The sequence below is a fragment of the Pelophylax lessonae genome (genome assembly GCF_965119305.1).
Source record: "Pelophylax lessonae genome assembly, chromosome: 2".
NCBI lineage: Eukaryota > Metazoa > Chordata > Amphibia > Anura > Ranidae > Pelophylax > Pelophylax lessonae.
In genome coordinates this window covers 354,850,289-354,868,761 of record NC_138769.1, presented here as the reverse complement: position 1 = coordinate 354,868,761, position 18,473 = coordinate 354,850,289, and the positions used below count along the sequence as shown (strand labels likewise).

Sequence of the window (18,473 nt, the reverse complement as noted above, 5' to 3'; positions counted from 1 at the left end):
AGTTAAAGGGGCACTCCACACAGGCTGCAGGTTCAGATGTGAAACAGGAACAGGAACTCGCTGTGATGAGCAGAGCTGAAACAGATGACAGCTGGATAGGCACTTGAACCAGATGTGAAAGCAGAGTTGGGAACAGCAGTGTGGTCACATGTATAGCCGAGGTCAGCAGCAGGTGGGCAACGAGGTACCAAGATATAAGACAGAGACGTGGTCAAGAACGGAGTCAGGGTCAGGAACTGGCGACAGAGCAGAAGCAGGATCCAAGTTCAGGTCAGAGGCAAGCCGAGACAGCAACAGGGGAACAAGCAGAGTAATAGCAGGATACAGGGAAAAGCTAAAAGACCAGTTAGCACTGGAGCAAGAGCAGGGGCCCATTCAAATAGTCCATCTGGCACCAACATGCATTGAGTGCATGCCCCTGTGCACATGCGTACGCCTAGTCTCTATTTTGGTGAGAATTCTGCAAGCATGTGCATTTCTTTTAGCTATTCTTTGTGCATGCACATTTCTGTTAGCCAAACATCTAGCAGTAGTTCTCAACAAGATTACACTGCCAGAGTGCATTAGGGTGACCATGCTAGGCCCAGGCTAACTGAATGGAGGCACCCTTTTTGTGAGTAACAGCTAGAGACTTGTAAATCACTTGATAGGGGTAGTCCTTTACTGTGTTCTTCTGTTGGCTAAAGTTAGGGCCCTTAAAATAGCATTGGCGCACTTAGCAACAGTGTTGAAAATCTAACATGCCGTATAGGTGCAGTGTAGATGTGGTTCAGGAGCAGTGTAGGTGTGGTATACTTATTGTCCTACCTGTAGTGATTCGCTCCCTACAAGCAGTGTGGGAAATAGGCAGTGAGCCCTCTCACCAGTTCCTGGGGTGCGGCTGTGAACTCTCTCTGAACAAGGGATTCCCCCTCACTCTTTTCACATAATGCTTCCATAGATTCCACAGACGGAAGTAGATGAGAGGATGCTCTGATCTCCCTACGGCAACGGTGCAGATGCGATCTCTGTGGTCTGTGCTGAACTGCCTCCGGGTCTATGCTGGACTGGCCTCTCAGCAGTGTGGTCAGTATGCAGCAAATGTGCTCTCATTGATTCCCTTGGCGCCAAGAGAGAGAGCCTAGCTGAGCAGTCTCAGAAAAGCAGCTCCACTGCTCCTCCTTGACCCAGTGTTTTTAGGGAATTATAGTGCAAAGGCTCTATAAGCTCCACAATATGGCTTATCCATGATCCTCAGCGTTCTGCATTAGAATCCATAGGTTTTTCGGCTATAGTTCTCCCTCTGCTGACTGGAGGGGATAGTGCAACACAATATTCAGCTTAACAAAAAGTGAAAAAAAAAAAAAAGAGAAAGTGAAAGTAAACTGAATGTAAAGAGGGATATGACTTCTCCACGTTTCTGTAGTCCGGCACCTGACTACATGTAGCAACTGTATATGTGATTTTATTTTATTTTTTTTGTTAGATATTTTTCCATGAAAGTAGAGTTTACCTTTAAAGGCTGCTCTTGGCTACTTCACTTTACAGATCATCTCTACTCTGTGTACAGTCTTATTAAAGAATCTATAAAATGTGGGTTATAATTTTATGGTAACAGTCACCTGAGGATAAAATAAGGTTGCAACCTTTTGGTGAGCCTAAGAAAAAGGTCTAGTAACCAATTCCAGTAACCATTTACTACAGATCTTTTTCAGGTTTAAAAATGGTCAGCCTATTGAACTAAGAACATCACCTCCTGGAAAATACAGAATACTTAATGAATATGGGATGTTAACTTTAGAGATCCGCAGGTAAGAGATCCCCTGGACAAGAAAGCAAATGTTTAGGTTACAGCGGCTTGTTAAGTCTTAATTAGCAGCAATATGGGCATGCAGAGTAGACAGAAAACAATGTTTCAGTTTATTCTCAAACCTTTTTTACACCCATGCACCTTGCTAATGGTTTGTAGGAAGTTAACCACTTACCGCAAAGTGACGCAGGACTACGTCGGCAAACTTTGCGGGGTTATACCGGGATGATGCCTCTAGCTAGAGACACCATCCCGGTACCATGGTTTAGAGCCAATGGTCGGCTTTCCATCAGTAACGTCCGATGCGGCTCGGGAGCCGCTCGATCGTTACCCGGATGAGCGGGAGGGGACGTTCCCCGCCCCCCTCCCGCCGCCTTCCGTGACTTTCAATCCCATCCCATCCGTAGACCCGAGCACCCAGCCGGCAGGTCCGCCGGCTGGATGGAGTCCCGATCAAAGTCGGAAACGGCTTCGATCGGGTCTCCGATGACGTGACTCGGCTAATACTGTTTAGTATTTTTTAAATGCAGTGAAATGTGATTTTTCAAAATTTTTCCAAAAAAATGGCAAATACCGCATGACAAAAAATATTGCAATGACCGACATTTTATTCTCCAGAGTCTTTACTAAAAAAATATATATAATGTTTGGGGGTTCTAAGTAGTTTTCTAGGAAAAAATACTGGTTTTAACTTGTAAACAAAAAGTGTCCGAAATAGGGCTGGGGCTTAAGTGGTTAAGATATATAGAAAGCATATACTGCCATCTGGTGGAAAGATCAGCTATAACAATAACTGTTAGGAAAACCATATGAAATATACTATATTATGAACAAAAAAAGATATTATCCCATCTAATACATACGTTACAGATAATTAATTGAACACAAGTCCATATAATGCAAACAACTTAGTATAACCAGACACAGGAAAAGCATGATCTAGTGAGGTGTTCTATAGTATGTGATTGAAGATTAGCGAACTGCCTTGCTGTTATAAAAAATCAAGGCTGTTAGTTAGAACCATTACCTAAATGATTTTCTTCTCAATGATGATTTTACTTAAAATGCCCTGGATTTTACCTATACCTGAACATAAGCGCATTGATCAAATATGCTGCACAACATATTGAAAAAGGACACATAGGAGATGTATATACTGTGTGTATATATATATATATATATATATACAGTATATATACAGTATATATATATATATGTATATATTTTTTTTAGATATATATATATATATATATATATATATATATATATATATTGAAGAAATGACACTTTTATACAATGTAGTGCGTGTACAGCTTGTATAACAGTGTAAATTTGCTGTCCCCTCAAAATAACTTAACACACAGCCATTAATGTAAACAGCTGGCAACAAAAGTGAGTACACCCCTAAGTAAAAATGTCCAATTAGCCATTTTCCCTCCCCGTTGTCATGTGACTCGTTGGTGTTACAAGGTCTCAGGTGTGAATGGGTAGCAGGTGTGTTAAATTTGGTGTTATCGCTCTTAATCTCTCATACTGGTCACTGGAAGTTCAACATGGCACCTCATGGCAAAGAACTCTCTTAGGATTTGAAAAAAAGAATTGTTGCTCTACATAAAGATGGCCTAGGCCAGTGATGGTGAACCTTGGCACCCCAGATGTTTTGGAACTACATTTCCCATGATGCTCAACTACACTGCAGAATGCACGAGCATCATGGGAAATGTAGTTCCAAAACATCTGGGGTGCCAAGGTTTGCCATCACTGGCCTAGGCTATAAGAAGATAGTCAAGATCATGAAACTGAGCTGCAGCACGGTGGCTAAGACTATACAGCGGTTTACCAGGACAGGCTCCACTCAGAACAGGCCTCGCCATGGTCGACCAAAGGAGTTGAGTGCAGGTGCTCAGCGTCATATCCAGAGGTTGTCTTTGGGAAATAGTTGTATGAATGCTGCCAGCATTGCTACAAAGGTTAAAGGGGTGGAGGGTCAGCCTGTCAGTGCTCAGACCATACGCCGCACACTGCATTAAAATGATCTGCATGGCTGTCATCCCAGAAGAAAGCCTCTTCTAAAGATGATGAACAAGAAAGCCTGCAAACAGTTTGCTGAAGACCAGCAGAGTAAGGACATGGATTACTGGAACCATGTCCTGTGGTCTGATGAGACCAAGATAAACTTATTTGGTTCAGATGGTTTCAAGCGTGTGTGGCGGCAACCAGGTAAGGAGTACAAAGACAAGTGTGTCTTGCCTACAGTCAAGCATGGTGGTGGGAGTGTCATCGTCTGGGGCTGCATGAGGGGAGCTACAGGTCATTGAGCGAACCATGAATGCCAACCTGTACTGTGACATACTGAAGCAGAGCATGATCCCCTCCCTTCAGAGACTGGGCCACAGGGCAGTATTCCAATATGATAACGACCCCAAACACACCTCCAAGACAACCACTGCCTTTCTAAAGAAGCTGAGGGTAAAGGTGATGGACTGGCCAAGCATTTCTCCAGACCTAAACCCTATTGAGCATTTGTGGGGCATCCCCAAACGGAAGGTGGAGGAGTGCAAGGTCTGTAAAATCCACCAGCTCCGTGATGTTGTCATAGAGGAGTGGAAGAGGACTCCAGTGGCAACCTGTGAAGCTCTGGTGATCTCCATGCCCAAGAGGGTTAAGGCAGTGCTGGAAAATAATGGTGGCCACACAAAATATTGACACTTTGGGCCCAATTTGGACATGTTCACTTAGGGCTGTACTCACTTTTGTTGCCAGCGGTTTAGACATTAATGGCTGTGTGTTGCGTTATTTTGAGGGGACAGCAAATTTACACTGTTATACAAGCTGTACTCTCACTACTTTACATTGTAGCAAAGTGTCATTTCTTCAGTGTTGTCACATGAAAAGATATAATAAAATCTTTACAAAAATGTGAGGGGTGTACTCACTTTTGTGAGATGCTGTATATATATATATATATATATATATATATATATAAATATATATATGTGTGTGTGTGTGCGTGTGTGTATAGACACATACAACAGTATGTGCGTATAAAATGAAAGCAGATTAAGCTGTATCAGTAGTCCCTGTATAGTATTCAGAGCTTTATTTTTGTGAGTACTTTTTTTATTAATGTGTGGACAAGCTATGTTCTCACTCAGTCAGTATGCACAAAGCAAATATGGGGCTATTATGTTGTCCCTTCTCTCCTAAATAGATGTTCCATGGAAGATTCTGCTGACTACAGCGTTGTGGCTACTAATGATTTTGGCCAGGCAACCTCCTTCGCTAATGTGGTTGTAAAAGGTAAGTAGTTTAAAGCATCAAAAGCAATCGATATGTAGACAGAAACAATTTTCTATTCTAGGCCCAAAAGAATAGCATAGAAACATACAAACACCTGCTGTATTTCTTTGCTAACTTCTCTCTGGGCCCCATCTCCTAGGCCTATAGAAGATTCTTTTCAAATCTTTATACATTGCATGCTATTCTTTGTGTTTTTTGTTTTTTTTCAGAATATCATGGATTAAAAGCAGGCTGGGACTCGGTTTCATATCCTGGTAAGTGAAACAGGAATGAGTTTAATAATAAAGAGTTAACAACTAGAAACTGAACAAAAATCTCATTGACCCAGTGGTGCATCAAAATGTTTTGACTCTCATGGTAAAGGTGAGAAAATGTGTACAATGAAATTAACACTGATAAGGATTATAATGGTGCACTGTAGAGAATGCACATTTACAAAGTGAATGTTTGCCTTACTTAGTACATATGGTAAAATTGTTCACTTCAATCATCTAATCATATGCAATGCAAAATCCTGTTTTTTATTTCATCTGCACACGGTTGGAAGAACATAGGTTTAAGAAACAGGTTTATGTTAATCCAGACTCCCATAGCTGCTCATACTATACTTCGTTCACCCATAGCAGCTCATATAAAACACCTTTCACCTGTGGAGAAGACTCTTTTTAAGCTTCAAGCCCATAGGTGTGCACAGCCTATTTCATTACAGTGTGCACCATAAAGCTCAAACACACATGCCTTTCTCTGCAGCCTCAGCTGCACTGGACAGTGAATGAATAGGAAGTGCTCTGTGCTGAGCAGCTTCCTGTTCATTCACAAACCGAAGCATAGTAGCACAGTTTACTATGCTTCAGTTATGAATGAACACTGTAAGTAAGTGTGTTTAATGTGTTCATTTCGAAAAAGGAAGGGACCGGTAAATGACATATTGGCTAGCTCTTTCCTCCGCTTTCCTGAAATATCACCCACAGCAGCCGAGGGGAGAGGGGAGGAGGGAAGCCAGCAGCACTGCGGGGGGGGGGGGCAACAACATGGGGGAAGCCCTCTGCGCATGCTTATTTTTAAGCCACAACTTGGAGCTTACACAGAACTTAGAACTCTTTCCCTACAGCATGTGACAGCTTTGCGTGCCTAAATGAATGGCCTGGTACCTGCCCTGGCACATGAAAGGAGGGGGAAGGGTAGGTCACAAGCTTCTCTATACATGAAAGTACTAGGTATGCCACATTGTTTCCCCAAGGCAGGTGAAGCAAATGTAAGTAAACATCTGTGGGGACTGGAGATAAATAAATAAAGAAATAAAGTCAACCCGATGCAAGGTCTGTGTGGTGCCTATATTTAAAAAGGGATCAAAGTCTTTACCAAGTAACTACAGACTGGTTAGTTTAAAATTGTTGTAAACCTCAGACATGAAATATGAACAAAGCATATCCCTCTGTAGTGTGTACTTGTCTAAATTAGAAGCACTAAGGGGGTTATTCACAAAACCTGGAAAGTGTTTGGCGTGTCCGGCCGTGTCCATGTAAGCAGCACTCTCTCGCTGCTCCTCCAGCACCGCCGGCTTTCTTCACTGATCCTGTTGGCACAGCGGATCGGTGATCATATTGCAGTACACCCATGGATATTCCATACCCTGCTGCACCCAGCTAGATGGTTAGAATCAGGCAGAACTTGCCCAAATGGTAAGGGGACCGACTTTCAGCGGGGTCCCCCAGAGCTCTCAGGATGGCGGCGGGCCGACGCTGCTTCCTTCCTAGCCGCAGATGGAGAAAGGACAGAAGTCTCCAGCAGCTGCTCCTCTCCCTGGGACAGGTTAAAAAAAAACCCTCTGGCAACCCCTCTGCCTGGCTACAGTCCTCCTCTACTATTAAGGACCATTTTAAAGGTCCCTTGCCCCCTCATAGTTCTCCTGTATACACTGCCTCTGAGAATACAGCGGGGGGGAACTGGGGAGAAGACATAGAAGAAGAAGGCTACAGCCAGCCTCTTATTAATGATGTCTCTATTGCCACTGACTCTAGTGATGATTCTACTCTTACTTTGAAAGATGGTATGGCTGCCATTCAAACATGCCAGACTGTACTGACTACTCAAATAGAATCGGTCAAAATGGACCTATCGCCTGTGTGCCATGATATGCAGAAGATTCGCAGAGTAACCGCAGCTGAACAAAGAATCAGCGATGTGGAGGATGCTATTACCCCTTTAGCTGCTGAGGCCCGTGCCACTCAACAACATGTTGCGGACCACTCGGCTAAACTTAATGACCTAGAACAGGGGTCTGCAACCTTTAAGACATAAAGAGCCACTTGGACCCGTTTCCGAAGGAAAAAAAAAACTGGGAGCCGCAAAACCTACAAAAACCTACCGGGGGGTCGAAAACAGGGACGTAATTAGAAATCACAGGGCCCCATAGCAAAATTTGCTATGCCCAATGATCATACCCCAATGCAGAGACCAGCGTACCTGCCCCTTTCAATGCAGTGACCAGCGTACCTGCCCCTTTCAATGCAGTGACCAGCATACATGCCCCTTTCAATGTAGTGACCAGCATACATGCCCCTTTCAATGTAGTGACCAGCGTGCGTGCGTGCCCCCTTCAAAGCAGTGTGTGGGCCCCCCCCCCCCCCCAATGAGGCATCACTTCACTTACCTCACACTGGTGCCTGGCGTGCTGCTGCTGACGGGAGTCTGGACGGACGTCTTCTTCAACCTGCATGCGCGCCGCTGCCCTCCTCTCTGACAGCGGGCGGGAAGGTGACGTCGGGACGGTGCGTGACTAACGCACGCAACGCCCCCCACGCGACATCACAGCCAGGACAGCGCCACAGTGGGTAGTGTAACGGGGCGCACAGTGCGCCTCCTCCCCTCGCTAGCATCCACCCCGGAGCCGCGGCAAAGGTTCAAAAGAGCCGGGGTTGCCGACCTATGACCTAGGAGATAATTTTTGGCAAAATAACCTGCGTTTCATTGTTTTCCCTAAAGGTGTAGAGGGCAGAGAGCCTGAATGATTTATGGAAACCTGGATCAGATCTATTAAAACTCACTTTTGTCACTGTTTCCTATTGAAAGAGCTCACTGGGGCACCTCCTCGGCTTATCTTGTTGAAAATCCTGCATTACCTGGATAAGGAAGCCATTCTTCGGTCAGCTAGATCATTGGGGAACATAACCTACAACGGCAACCGCATCTCCATATTCCCAGATTTCTCGGCGGCCACTCAGAAGCAAAGAGCTGCTTTTACAGCTTTTAAACGCAGGCTGCGGGAAAAAAAGTCTCCCGTTTAGCATACTATATCCAGCGAAACTTTGTGTAGTTGCTGATGGCAAAGTTCAGTTTTTCACCTCTCCTATGGGAGCTTCTAACTGGCTTGACCATGTGAAGTGATTTTGTTTGCCTTCTCGGCTAGCTCACTTTGCCGCTGTGCCTTCCCCCAGACCCCTACTGGAAAGTTGGGTTGTCACTTCCTTTCTGACATCCGGTGTGCTGGAATAATCCTATGAATGGATAATTCAGTCATAGGTGTTGCTGGTGGACAATTTTTTGTTATTTTGATTTTTTCTTCCTTTTTGTGTTTTTTGGTATTGCTGTTCTCCTTCTTTCTCTGTTACAGGACTTGTTACAGATGCTTCCCTCACAGGATTCTGTTGGTTATGGGTAAAAGCCCGTCATATGTTTCTTGGTCGAGGCCGGGTGGGGGGTGGGGAAGTTTTGGTTTTGTTTATGTTTTTTTGTTTCACCTGAATCAGATATACTTATATGCCTATCTACATGTCCTGGATGTCACCCTTGATTTGCACTTTATATTGCCCCGATGCATAGTTCTCCAATCCTATGCCCATGTCTATAGTTTGAATCATGATGCTTAACATCTTATCCTGGAATGTCAGAGGCCCTAATACTAAAAATAAACTCTCCCTAGTTGTTGGTCAAATCAAAAGGGCTAAACCTCATATCATATTCCTACATGAAACACATTTTTTGGCTCCAGAGTAATGGCCTTGAAATGCCCACACATAGCCTATGCTTTTCATGCTACCTATTCCTCCTACTCTACAGAAGTATCCATTCTACTCACCAAGGCCCTATCAGTGCAGATTGAAGTGGTCTCTGACCCAGGAAGGCTGTTATATTATTGTTGTAATTAGGTACCTGGATTTCTTCTATAGTTTGGTTAACATTTATACAACCCCGCCATTTGATATCTCTAGACTACTTGCCTGTAGAGGGAAAATTCTCCAAATAGCTAAAGCTACTATACTTATTGCTGGAGACTTTAATGCAATGCTATCTCTCACACTTGACAGACTAGAGAGATCTTCTCAAATTGCTTTGTATGATTGGATGGAGAGCTATGACTGGGTGGAAATATGGCGATGGAAGCACCCTGATAGTAGGGAATTCTCTTGTCAATCTGATTCTCATCATACGCTATCCAGATTGAACATGGCATTTACGCAGCCGTAATCTCTGTTTAGAGTGGTATCTTTACAATACAAACCAAAGGCTTTCTCTGATCATGCCCCTTTGGTCTTGCAGTTGAGGAGCTTGGGGTCTTCTGGCTTGCGTGTGTGGTGTGTGGCATATGAGTCCTTTTTGGATGGCTGATCCCATGGTTTTGTATGAGTGTAAGGATGATTTGAGACATATCTGGGCTGAAAATGGGCCAGAGGTTACAGAAGGGTTCTGTTGGGATGCTTTAAAAGCAGCAATGAGAGGCTCCTATATGAAAGAGGTCCATGAGCTCAAATGGACTAATGATTCCAAACCTACTTAGCTAGCAAACAGTGTTAAGGATTTAGAATCTACTTACGAAACGGATCCCACAATAGCTAGTTATCAAGCTTGGAAACAGGCTGAAAAGACATATACCGTGACCCTCACAGATAAGAATAAAAAAAAAAAAAAAAACTCTGCCCAACATATTTTTGAACAAGAGGACAAGAATGGCAAACTTTTAGCATTTCTGCCCAAACCAGCCTTTGAACCCTTCACTATCCCCAGAATATTAGAAGCCACGGGCTGAATGAGAGAGTCTACTGAGCAGGTGATGGAGGCTTTTCTCCAATTTTATACCAATCTTTACACTTCTAAAGCTCAATACTCTAATGCAGAGCTCTCAGGCTATCTCCAAGCTTATCATAGGTGTGTGCAGCCTATTGCATTAGGGTGTGCACCCCAAAGTTTAAATACACATGCATGTGTTTTCCTACATGTATATGGCCCCGGTACATTACTCTCCCTGCTGGCAAAGTGAAATAGAAGTGTGTGGCACTTCTCTTATGGCAGAGCAGGTCCGAGGGAGATCTTTCCCATCTCCTCACTGGCAAACAGAGCGATAATGCTAATGTGCCCTAGGTGATTAGGGTGTGCCCAGGCACACCCGACACACCCTGTGCGCACGCCTATGAATCTTATTACTAAATTATTCGCCACTTGTTTGAATACTGTTTTTACCTGGTTAATCAACCCGGATCAAACTGGCTTCATCCTAGGACGCTCCAGGTATATCAACCTTAGAAGATTGTATACTAACCTACAAGTCCACAATGATTCGGATACCCCTAAAGTGCTCATGGCACTGGACACCCATAAGGCATTCAACTCTATAGAATGGCATTTCTTACTACAAATATTACAAAAATATGGTTTTGGGGAAACCTTTAATTCCTGGATTAACATCCTTTATACCTCGCCTAGGGCACATTTTTAGGGCTAAACATATCATATCTGAACCCTTTTCAATCCAACTGGGTATGAGACAGGGGTGTCTGCTCTCCCCTCTTTTGTTTGCTATGGCCATCGAACCCCTAGCGGAATTACTCCAAATCTCCCCTCAGTTTTGGGGCCTCCGAAATGGTTCACTAGAACAAAGAGTTTCACTATATGCTGATGACATGCTTCTATATGTGACTAAGCAGGTGTATAGTATACCAAATATCGTAGGGACCATTCAAGAATTTTGGCAATTCTTGGTGTTCAAAGTCAGTTGGACAAAATCTTGCATTTTTCCTATTGATTTGGGACTTCCTCTCTCACTACCCCAGAATTGCCCATTACAACTTACAAACTCCTTTATATTTGGGGATTCATATTCAATTACCACAAGCAAAATACTTTGCCGCTCAGTTAGTATACCTGCATTGGTGGATGTTTACGCAGATGAATAACGTGGCTACAGCCGCCGAAGCAGTCATTGTCTCATCCTATGAAACCCTAAGTAACCTTATTTACAGGCGGACTGTTAATACTACTCAAGGGACTGTAACTTTGAAAGCTTCCTTACAAATCTACAACCATTGTTTAAACATCCTTAAGACAACTAATCATATAACATCTACCAACCAGCCCTTGTGGTTTAATCCCCGCCTACACCACTTTCACACCCTAGAGGATGTGTTGCACTGAGCAGAACAGGGCTTAAAGTACTTACATCAGCTGTATGACCAAGGAGTATTTAAGCTGTTTGTCCAATTGCAGCGTGAGTTTAGGGTACCTCCAATATGGCATTTTAGATATTTACAACTTCACCATGCAGCAGAGACTCAGCTGGGTTCACAAAAGGTGCAATTAACCAATTCTAAGCTAGAGAAGGCACTTCTTTCACCTGACCACCCCAAAAAAATTATGCGCTACTCATGGATAAACCTTCACCACAATTATAGAAGGGCCGGGACAAATGGATGGCAGATATACCATCATGGAGTACGACTTAGTCCCAAATTGCCGGACAAGTCGCACAAGTGTGAACCGGCCCTAACTCGTTTGCCCTACAGCCTTGTCACCAAATTTGCAAAATCACATGCAGTATTATCACTAGAGGTTAGCACACTGATTTGATTATGAAATGCAGCCTAATATTACATAATGATCAGGAATGGCCAGCTATAATTCAGTCCACCTTTGGCATTGTATAGATAAGTTCCTTTAATGTAGTAGAATTGAGCCTAAACTCTTTTTTTCTACTTTGTAGCTTTATTGCCACCCTATGAAGGAGAGTTCACCAGTGTCTTGAGGCCTGTGTTTACCAAAGAGAAGGAATCATTTGCCTTGTCCTGTTCTGTTTCCTCCAGCCTTGAGAGACACAAGCCAAGTGTCCAGTGGTTTAGGGATGGTATGTTTTCATTTTCCTATATGCAATACAAGAAACTTTATTATCTTTAGAAAAAAAAAGAAGCCAAAAAGAATACACATATATATATATATATATATATATATATATATATATGTGTGTGTGTGTATATACAGTATATATATATATATATATATATATATATATATATATATATATATATATATATATATATATATATATATATATATATATATATATACTGTATATATCGAAAGAGATAGAGAGAGAGAGACACCTGTTCTAGTATGTGTAGTCCAGATTTTCTCAACTACCAGTTTGTGGACTACCAATTTAAAATATACTTTACAAATTACTGTCCTACCTGAAAGCGGAACTTCACCTGAAAAGGGAAGTTCTGCTTATCCTCTCCACCTCCTCGACCACTATTGGAACAGTTTTTTTTTTTTTGGGGGGAACATATTCCTATTTCTGACAAGGTCGCTTCTTCTTCTGCCTAGGCAAGCAGAGCAGAAGTTGCCCCCCGAACCCACAACCTGTGGGATCATTGAGATCATTGATCATTGGGATCATTGAGATCATTGAGAAAGCACAGCAGGGATTCAGTAGAATAGGGTAGGCCTGGCCACAAGAATATATTTCATAAATTTTTTCTTCATCTCGATTTGTGTCATGGAATCCTAGAGACATTAGGGGTTTACTATATAATATTGCCTCGATAGTCAGAAAACTGTTCCCCACTTCTTTGGCATCTTCTAGTGTACATATGTCTCTACAGCCCTTGCAGTCCTGCTTATCCTCTCCACCTCCTCGACCACTATTGGAACAGTTTTTTTTTTTTTTTTTTTGGGGAACAGATTCCTATTTCTGACAAGGTCGCTTCTTCTTCTGCCTAAGCAAGCAGAGCAGAAGTTGCCCTCCCGAGCCCACAACCTGTGGGATCATTGAGATCATTGATCATTGAGATCATTGAGAAAGCACAGCAGGGATTCAGTAGAATAGGGAAGGCCATAGCCACAAGAACATATTTCATTAATTTTTTCTTCATCTCGATTTGTGTCATGGAATCCTAGAGACATTAGGGGTTTACTATATAATATTGCCTCGATAGTCAGAAAACTGTTCCCCACTTCTTTGGCATCTTCTAGTGTACATATGTCTCTACAGCCCTTGCAGTTGATACACACTATACAATGTTTGTTGATCGATTTCCTTTAGATTTACCTTCAACTGTGTAGTGCTAGGGCCTGCCTGATTTGCATACCAATTGAAAGTGTTTGGGTTTGACCTCATATTATATGGTTTTGGTAAATCTAAAGGAAAAAATCTAAAGGAAAAAAATTATAGAAAAGTGTATAGTGTGTATGCAGCTTTACTCTCACGAATCGTTATCCTATGAGTTTTATACCTCTTATATTTTATTTCGGACTGTTGTCTCTTCCACTTAGCTCTTGGGTAAAAAACCAAGTACAAACTTTATTGTCATTCTAAACGCACTCATTGTTACTGTGCTGTTCTATTTTCTCTGTTATACTGGAAAATTGTAATAAAAATTCAGTAAAAGAGAAAGCACAGCACATCTCCAGCTGTGGAACACAAGGTAGTCACAATGTGCTTTCCACACACAAGATAGCAGCACCAGGGACCCGAAGATCAGAGAAGCACCCACCCAGGTGATGACACTGGAGCCCTGGGTTGATAGGTGTCTATCAGAATTTGTAGCTGTGGTCTTTTCATTTTTTATTGGAACTGAAAAGATTCAAACTCATACACTGGTTTGGGGTCAATGTTATTTTAATTTTTAATAGTAGTATTAGGCCCCGTTCCACTGGGGCGACGCTACTTCCCGGGGCGACCTCCGAGGTCGCGGCACGCTGCTCGCACCGCGACCTCGGATCGGCCGGCACGGACTTCATAACATTGAAATCTATGCAGGTCGCTCCGGGTCGCCCAAAAGAAGCTCCGGACCCTTTTTCTAAGTCGGAGCGACTTGTGTCGCTCCTATTAGAACGGGTCCATAGCTTCTCAATGCAAGGCGACCTACGGCGACCTGTCAGGCGACCAGGTTGCCTGACAGGTCGCCCCAGTGTGAACAGGGGCTCAATAGTCGTTTATCTGTGTTTTTTTCTACTATATGTATACAAGCTTTCTTTTGCAAATACACATTGAATGACAAAGGATTCCCAAAGCATTATGGATTATCTAAAGGAGCAACGCAGCAGAAGCAGCCTGCCTCATGGATGGCTTTGTCAGAATAAAACTTTGCATTGAGGATTAAGGATTACCTAAAATCCGCATTAAGGTTTACCTACAGAAAACAGACAAAAACAGTGTACAAGTCTAATACAAAATGTTAGTGGCATTAATTCTTTGGTGCAATGCATTTGTGTAACACTTTCTTTCAAAAAATTCTGACCAAGGGCCAGAGATCAACATTAGTAGGCTTGTTTTCTTTAGGGTTGATTCACACCTGAATCACACAGGAACTCAGTCCGCATTCCTGTGCAACTCATTGCACCATGGTTTTCTGCCTATTTATTTAAATGGGCTTAAATCGCACAAAAAATAGTGCGCACTACTTTTCAAAAACACACTGCATCAGATCGCATGGTGCATTGTTTGCGATCTGCACTTGGAGTGTCGTTAGGAATAACTGACATCTGCAGCAGATCGCACACCCAGTGCATTTTGAACGCAGTGTTGAAAAGATACATGGAACAAGGGTTCCCAGCACTGCGTTCTGGTGGGCATAAGCCCTAAGTAGATATAATATCACAATTTTTTATTTTTTTCCTTTTCATTTCATTAGGAACACCACTAAAAGAGACAGAGCACCGGGAAATAATCTGTGAGGGGTGTGAAATTTCTCTTCGTGGATCCCCGGCTTTCAAAGAAGATGAAGGATTCTATACGATCAGTGTGCCTGCTGCATCTGGTCACCAGGAGCAAACTACCTATATGTTTGTAAGGGGTGAGCAGAAAAAAAAATGCACCTTTTCTTATAACCTGTTCCTTAAGATGAATTATAAGGAATGATTTTTAAGGAATGCCATGGATTTTCATATAATTAAAGCTGAACTCCAGACAAATAGCTAAACATACAGATAAAATACACTTAAGGGAGCTGTTTTACCTGTTGAACGGTTCTTATTTCTGACTATCCAGTCCTTAGATGTACACACCTCTGCCACGCAGCACAGCCCTGTCTGGTAGGTTAGGAAACCTTATCTTTCTCTGATGCAGCTCAGTAACACTTGCAGATCCTCTCCTCTTATTGTCGGTTCACACTATGGCGATCCGACTTCGGGGGCGACCTGTGAAGTCGCGTGCACAGTGACTTTGGCGCGACTTGCACGGACTTCACATAATGGAAGTCAATGCAAGTCGCTCCGATGTCCCCCCGAAGTAGTACAGGAACTTTTTCTAAGTCGGAGCGACTTGAGTCGCTCCTATTAGAACGGTCCCCGTAGCACAGAATGGACCGCGACTTGTCAGGCTGACAAGTCACCTGACAAGTCGCGGTAGTGTGAACCGGGACTTAATGTGACTGAACAGTGAAAAAAGAAGCAGTAGACAGGTAAGCTCATCTCTTCTGATTCTGATCTTTCTTCATGTCAGCTATGGATGAGCTTAAGGTACAATCAGTTCTTTGAATTTTGTATGAATTTTACCACTTCTGGACCAGAAAGTTTTACCCCCTTAATAACCAGGCCATTTTTTGTGATAACTGACAATTGCCCGGTCGTGCGACGCTGTAACCAAATAAAATTGATGTCCTTTTTTTCCCACAAATGGAGCTTTCTTTTGATGGTATTTGATTACCTCTGCAGTTTTTATTTTTTTGCGCTGTAAACAAAAAAAGAGTGACAATTTTGGAAAAAAAACTAAATATTTTACTTTTTGCTATAAAACACGGCCAATAAAAAAGTTTAAAAAAATCTAAATATTTCATCACATTAGGCTATAGTGAACAAAATGAAAGTGGGTGCTGGTACTAGTGTTGTAATGACCAAACAATAAATAGTAGACAAAGCAAAGTGCTTAAAAAGTGCAAAAATCGATGTAGCACCCAACCGGGTAGGTGCTAGGCAAAGTATAGTGGGCCTTGGCTGCCTAACAGCAGGGCCATGATTTTCAGCTGGGCCGTCATGTCTCCCAGGTGTTGCTATTGAGGCTGGGGAGTCTCCCCACTGGCTCCATGAGAGGGGTTCTCATTGGGCAGTGGAGGAAACCCAATCAGTGGCACATTCAGGCCTGTATCTACCCCAGAAAGGCAGACTCTGCCGCACAGGATTCTGGGAGTGGGTATAAGTATCAGGGGAATGCATGACACAGCGTCTTTGGTGGCAAGCAGAGTCCCAGGAGGGAGGGTACGGCTGTCTCTCCTCCTGTCAGAAGGATTGGTTAGGTCTCGGGTGGCTGCCTGAGAGTCCAGAGAGAGAGCTGAGCTGAGTTGCAGAGAGGATGCGGTGTGCCGAGGACCAGTGGAGATAGAGGTGTTCAGTTCCAGGAAAGCATGCCAAGTTTGTGAGTACTGTGAATTGCCCCTGAGGGTCTGCCTAGTGTAGAGGGGACCACTCCGGTGAAGGTCCCAGGGATCCAGGAGCCAGCTAGTGTCAAGGAGGGGCCTAGTGAGAGGACCCTGAAGTGTCAGAGGGGGTGCCTAGTGAGAGGACCCTGAAAGTGTAGAGGGGGCACCAGCGGTTGGGCCCTGAAGAGTCAAGTGTACAGTGTTAAGCCTTGCAGCAGCACAAGCAGGTACAAGGAGCTACCTCAGTCAGTGAAGGGCTGGAGGGAGCCATTCGCAGGACTTTTGAGCTAGACAGAGTGGAAGAGTCAAGAGTTATTACAGTCCTGGATCTTCTGAGCTAACCAAGGAATTAAAGCCGAAGTTTCAGCACATTTCAGCAAAAAAAAGTATTTTCAAGCGTCGGAAAAAGTTGGTCGACATTCAGCTGGCATTAGGGCAGCACTAACAGACATTTTTCCTACAAAGTGTCCCAGTTAAACCTAGTTGAGCCAGAGGAGTATCCCACTCATTCCCTTCTCCCATCCCCATCACAAAATAAACAAAACAAACCAAAGATGCCGGAATGGTCATTGTCTCAGCTCTCACACTTGGGATTTCAACTTAAATGTGTTGGATGTGTTACCGGTAACAATGGCAGACCCACCTCAGGCCCAATGCCTGGAAATATTGCTACATCGATATAGTACAAGTGAAGTGCACAAACATACGAATACTGTTAAGACCCTATATGCGGTGCTTTAGTGTATATAAGAAGTATATATAATCATGTGATTAACGTCTGTGAATACGTAATATAAAATACAAGGATAAAAGGCAATTTTTAAGTGTTTCCAAAAAAATTCCGTGCAATATTGCCCAACTAAGATGTGCCAATTGAATGTAATCCACCTCATGAGCTGTGATACATGTATGTGCTCACCAAAAATACGTAGGTCACACAGACCTAAAGCGCTTAATCAGCAATCTAGATCCCTGGAAATGGACACTTTCTTTTTCCTCTCTCCTCCTGAAAGGGTCCCCTGGATCACTCATTCAGTGGGTATAAATGGGAAACAAGAATCCGCAAATAGTGTAATCCTGCCTTTATTATAAAATCATGAAGCAAAAGAATATAGATTGGGTGCTTACATATAAAGGGCCCTCCTGGCACAGGAAGAAGAAGTTGCTCAGTATAAATGCCAGCCATGTAGAATCTATTTCTCTCTGATAGACTGGTAGCGTGGCAGCGGTCAGCATGCGTCCCACCACTTGAGGAGTGCCAGCTGTGCAGAGTACGTCTCTCCCTGTTAGTCTGGTAGCGTGGCAGCGGTCGGTGTGCGCTCCACCGATTCCAGAGGAAATTACGTCACTGGTTAGAGTTTCCAGGCGATGCTTAGACCACAATGCATTTTGTGGATTGCGTCATCAGGAAGTCTCATCAGGGGAACTCCATGCCATTTTTTGTGTGTTGGGATTGCCCATTGACATCCATATCAGGCCCTCGTCTAGGAAAAGGGTCTGGTATAGATGAATAGACTTCCTGTTTGCTTTGTTTAGAAACATAACATGTCATTTTGCCGACAATTTAGACACACTGTTTTGTAAATGTCAGTGTTGCTGTAGTTTGTTGCATAGATCCCACAGATATGCCCCCTAACATGCAGGGTCAGAGTGTCCCCCTGGAATGTTACTTTTGCATTTTTTGTGTTTCATTTTAAAGTGGTTATAAAACTTAGTTTATTTTTGTTTTGTTTTTTAATAAAAATAATAAACATGCCTTT

At 43.1% G+C, this 18,473-nt stretch overlaps 2 protein-coding genes across 3 annotated transcripts in view; both read left to right on the top strand.

The window, feature by feature from the left end:
* LOC309548112 (uncharacterized protein) overlaps positions 1 to 14,440 on the top strand; it is a gene marked incomplete at its 3' end in the record, with an annotated part of 77,218 nt that extends 62,778 nt beyond the window's left edge. The window contains exons 6-12 of the mRNA XM_082248078.1: positions 1,695 to 1,790; positions 5,001 to 5,089; positions 5,299 to 5,343; positions 7,026 to 7,368; positions 8,703 to 8,746; positions 12,063 to 12,203; positions 14,328 to 14,440. Of these exons, the coding sequence (XP_082104204.1) occupies positions 1,695 to 1,790; positions 5,001 to 5,089; positions 5,299 to 5,343; positions 7,026 to 7,368; positions 8,703 to 8,746; positions 12,063 to 12,203; positions 14,328 to 14,440 (871 nt within the window). The remainder of the gene's footprint in view (positions 1 to 1,694; positions 1,791 to 5,000; positions 5,090 to 5,298; positions 5,344 to 7,025; positions 7,369 to 8,702; positions 8,747 to 12,062; positions 12,204 to 14,327) is intronic.
* A 598-nt stretch (positions 14,441 to 15,038) lies between these two features.
* MYOM3 (myomesin 3) overlaps positions 15,039 to 18,473 on the top strand; it is a 92,254-nt gene continuing 88,819 nt past the window's right edge. For both annotated transcript variants that reach the window (XM_082244304.1, XM_082244303.1), the window contains exon 1: positions 15,039 to 15,153. In XM_082244304.1, the coding sequence (XP_082100430.1) occupies positions 15,141 to 15,153 (13 nt within the window). In that variant the 5' untranslated portion in view covers positions 15,039 to 15,140. The remainder of the gene's footprint in view (positions 15,154 to 18,473) is intronic.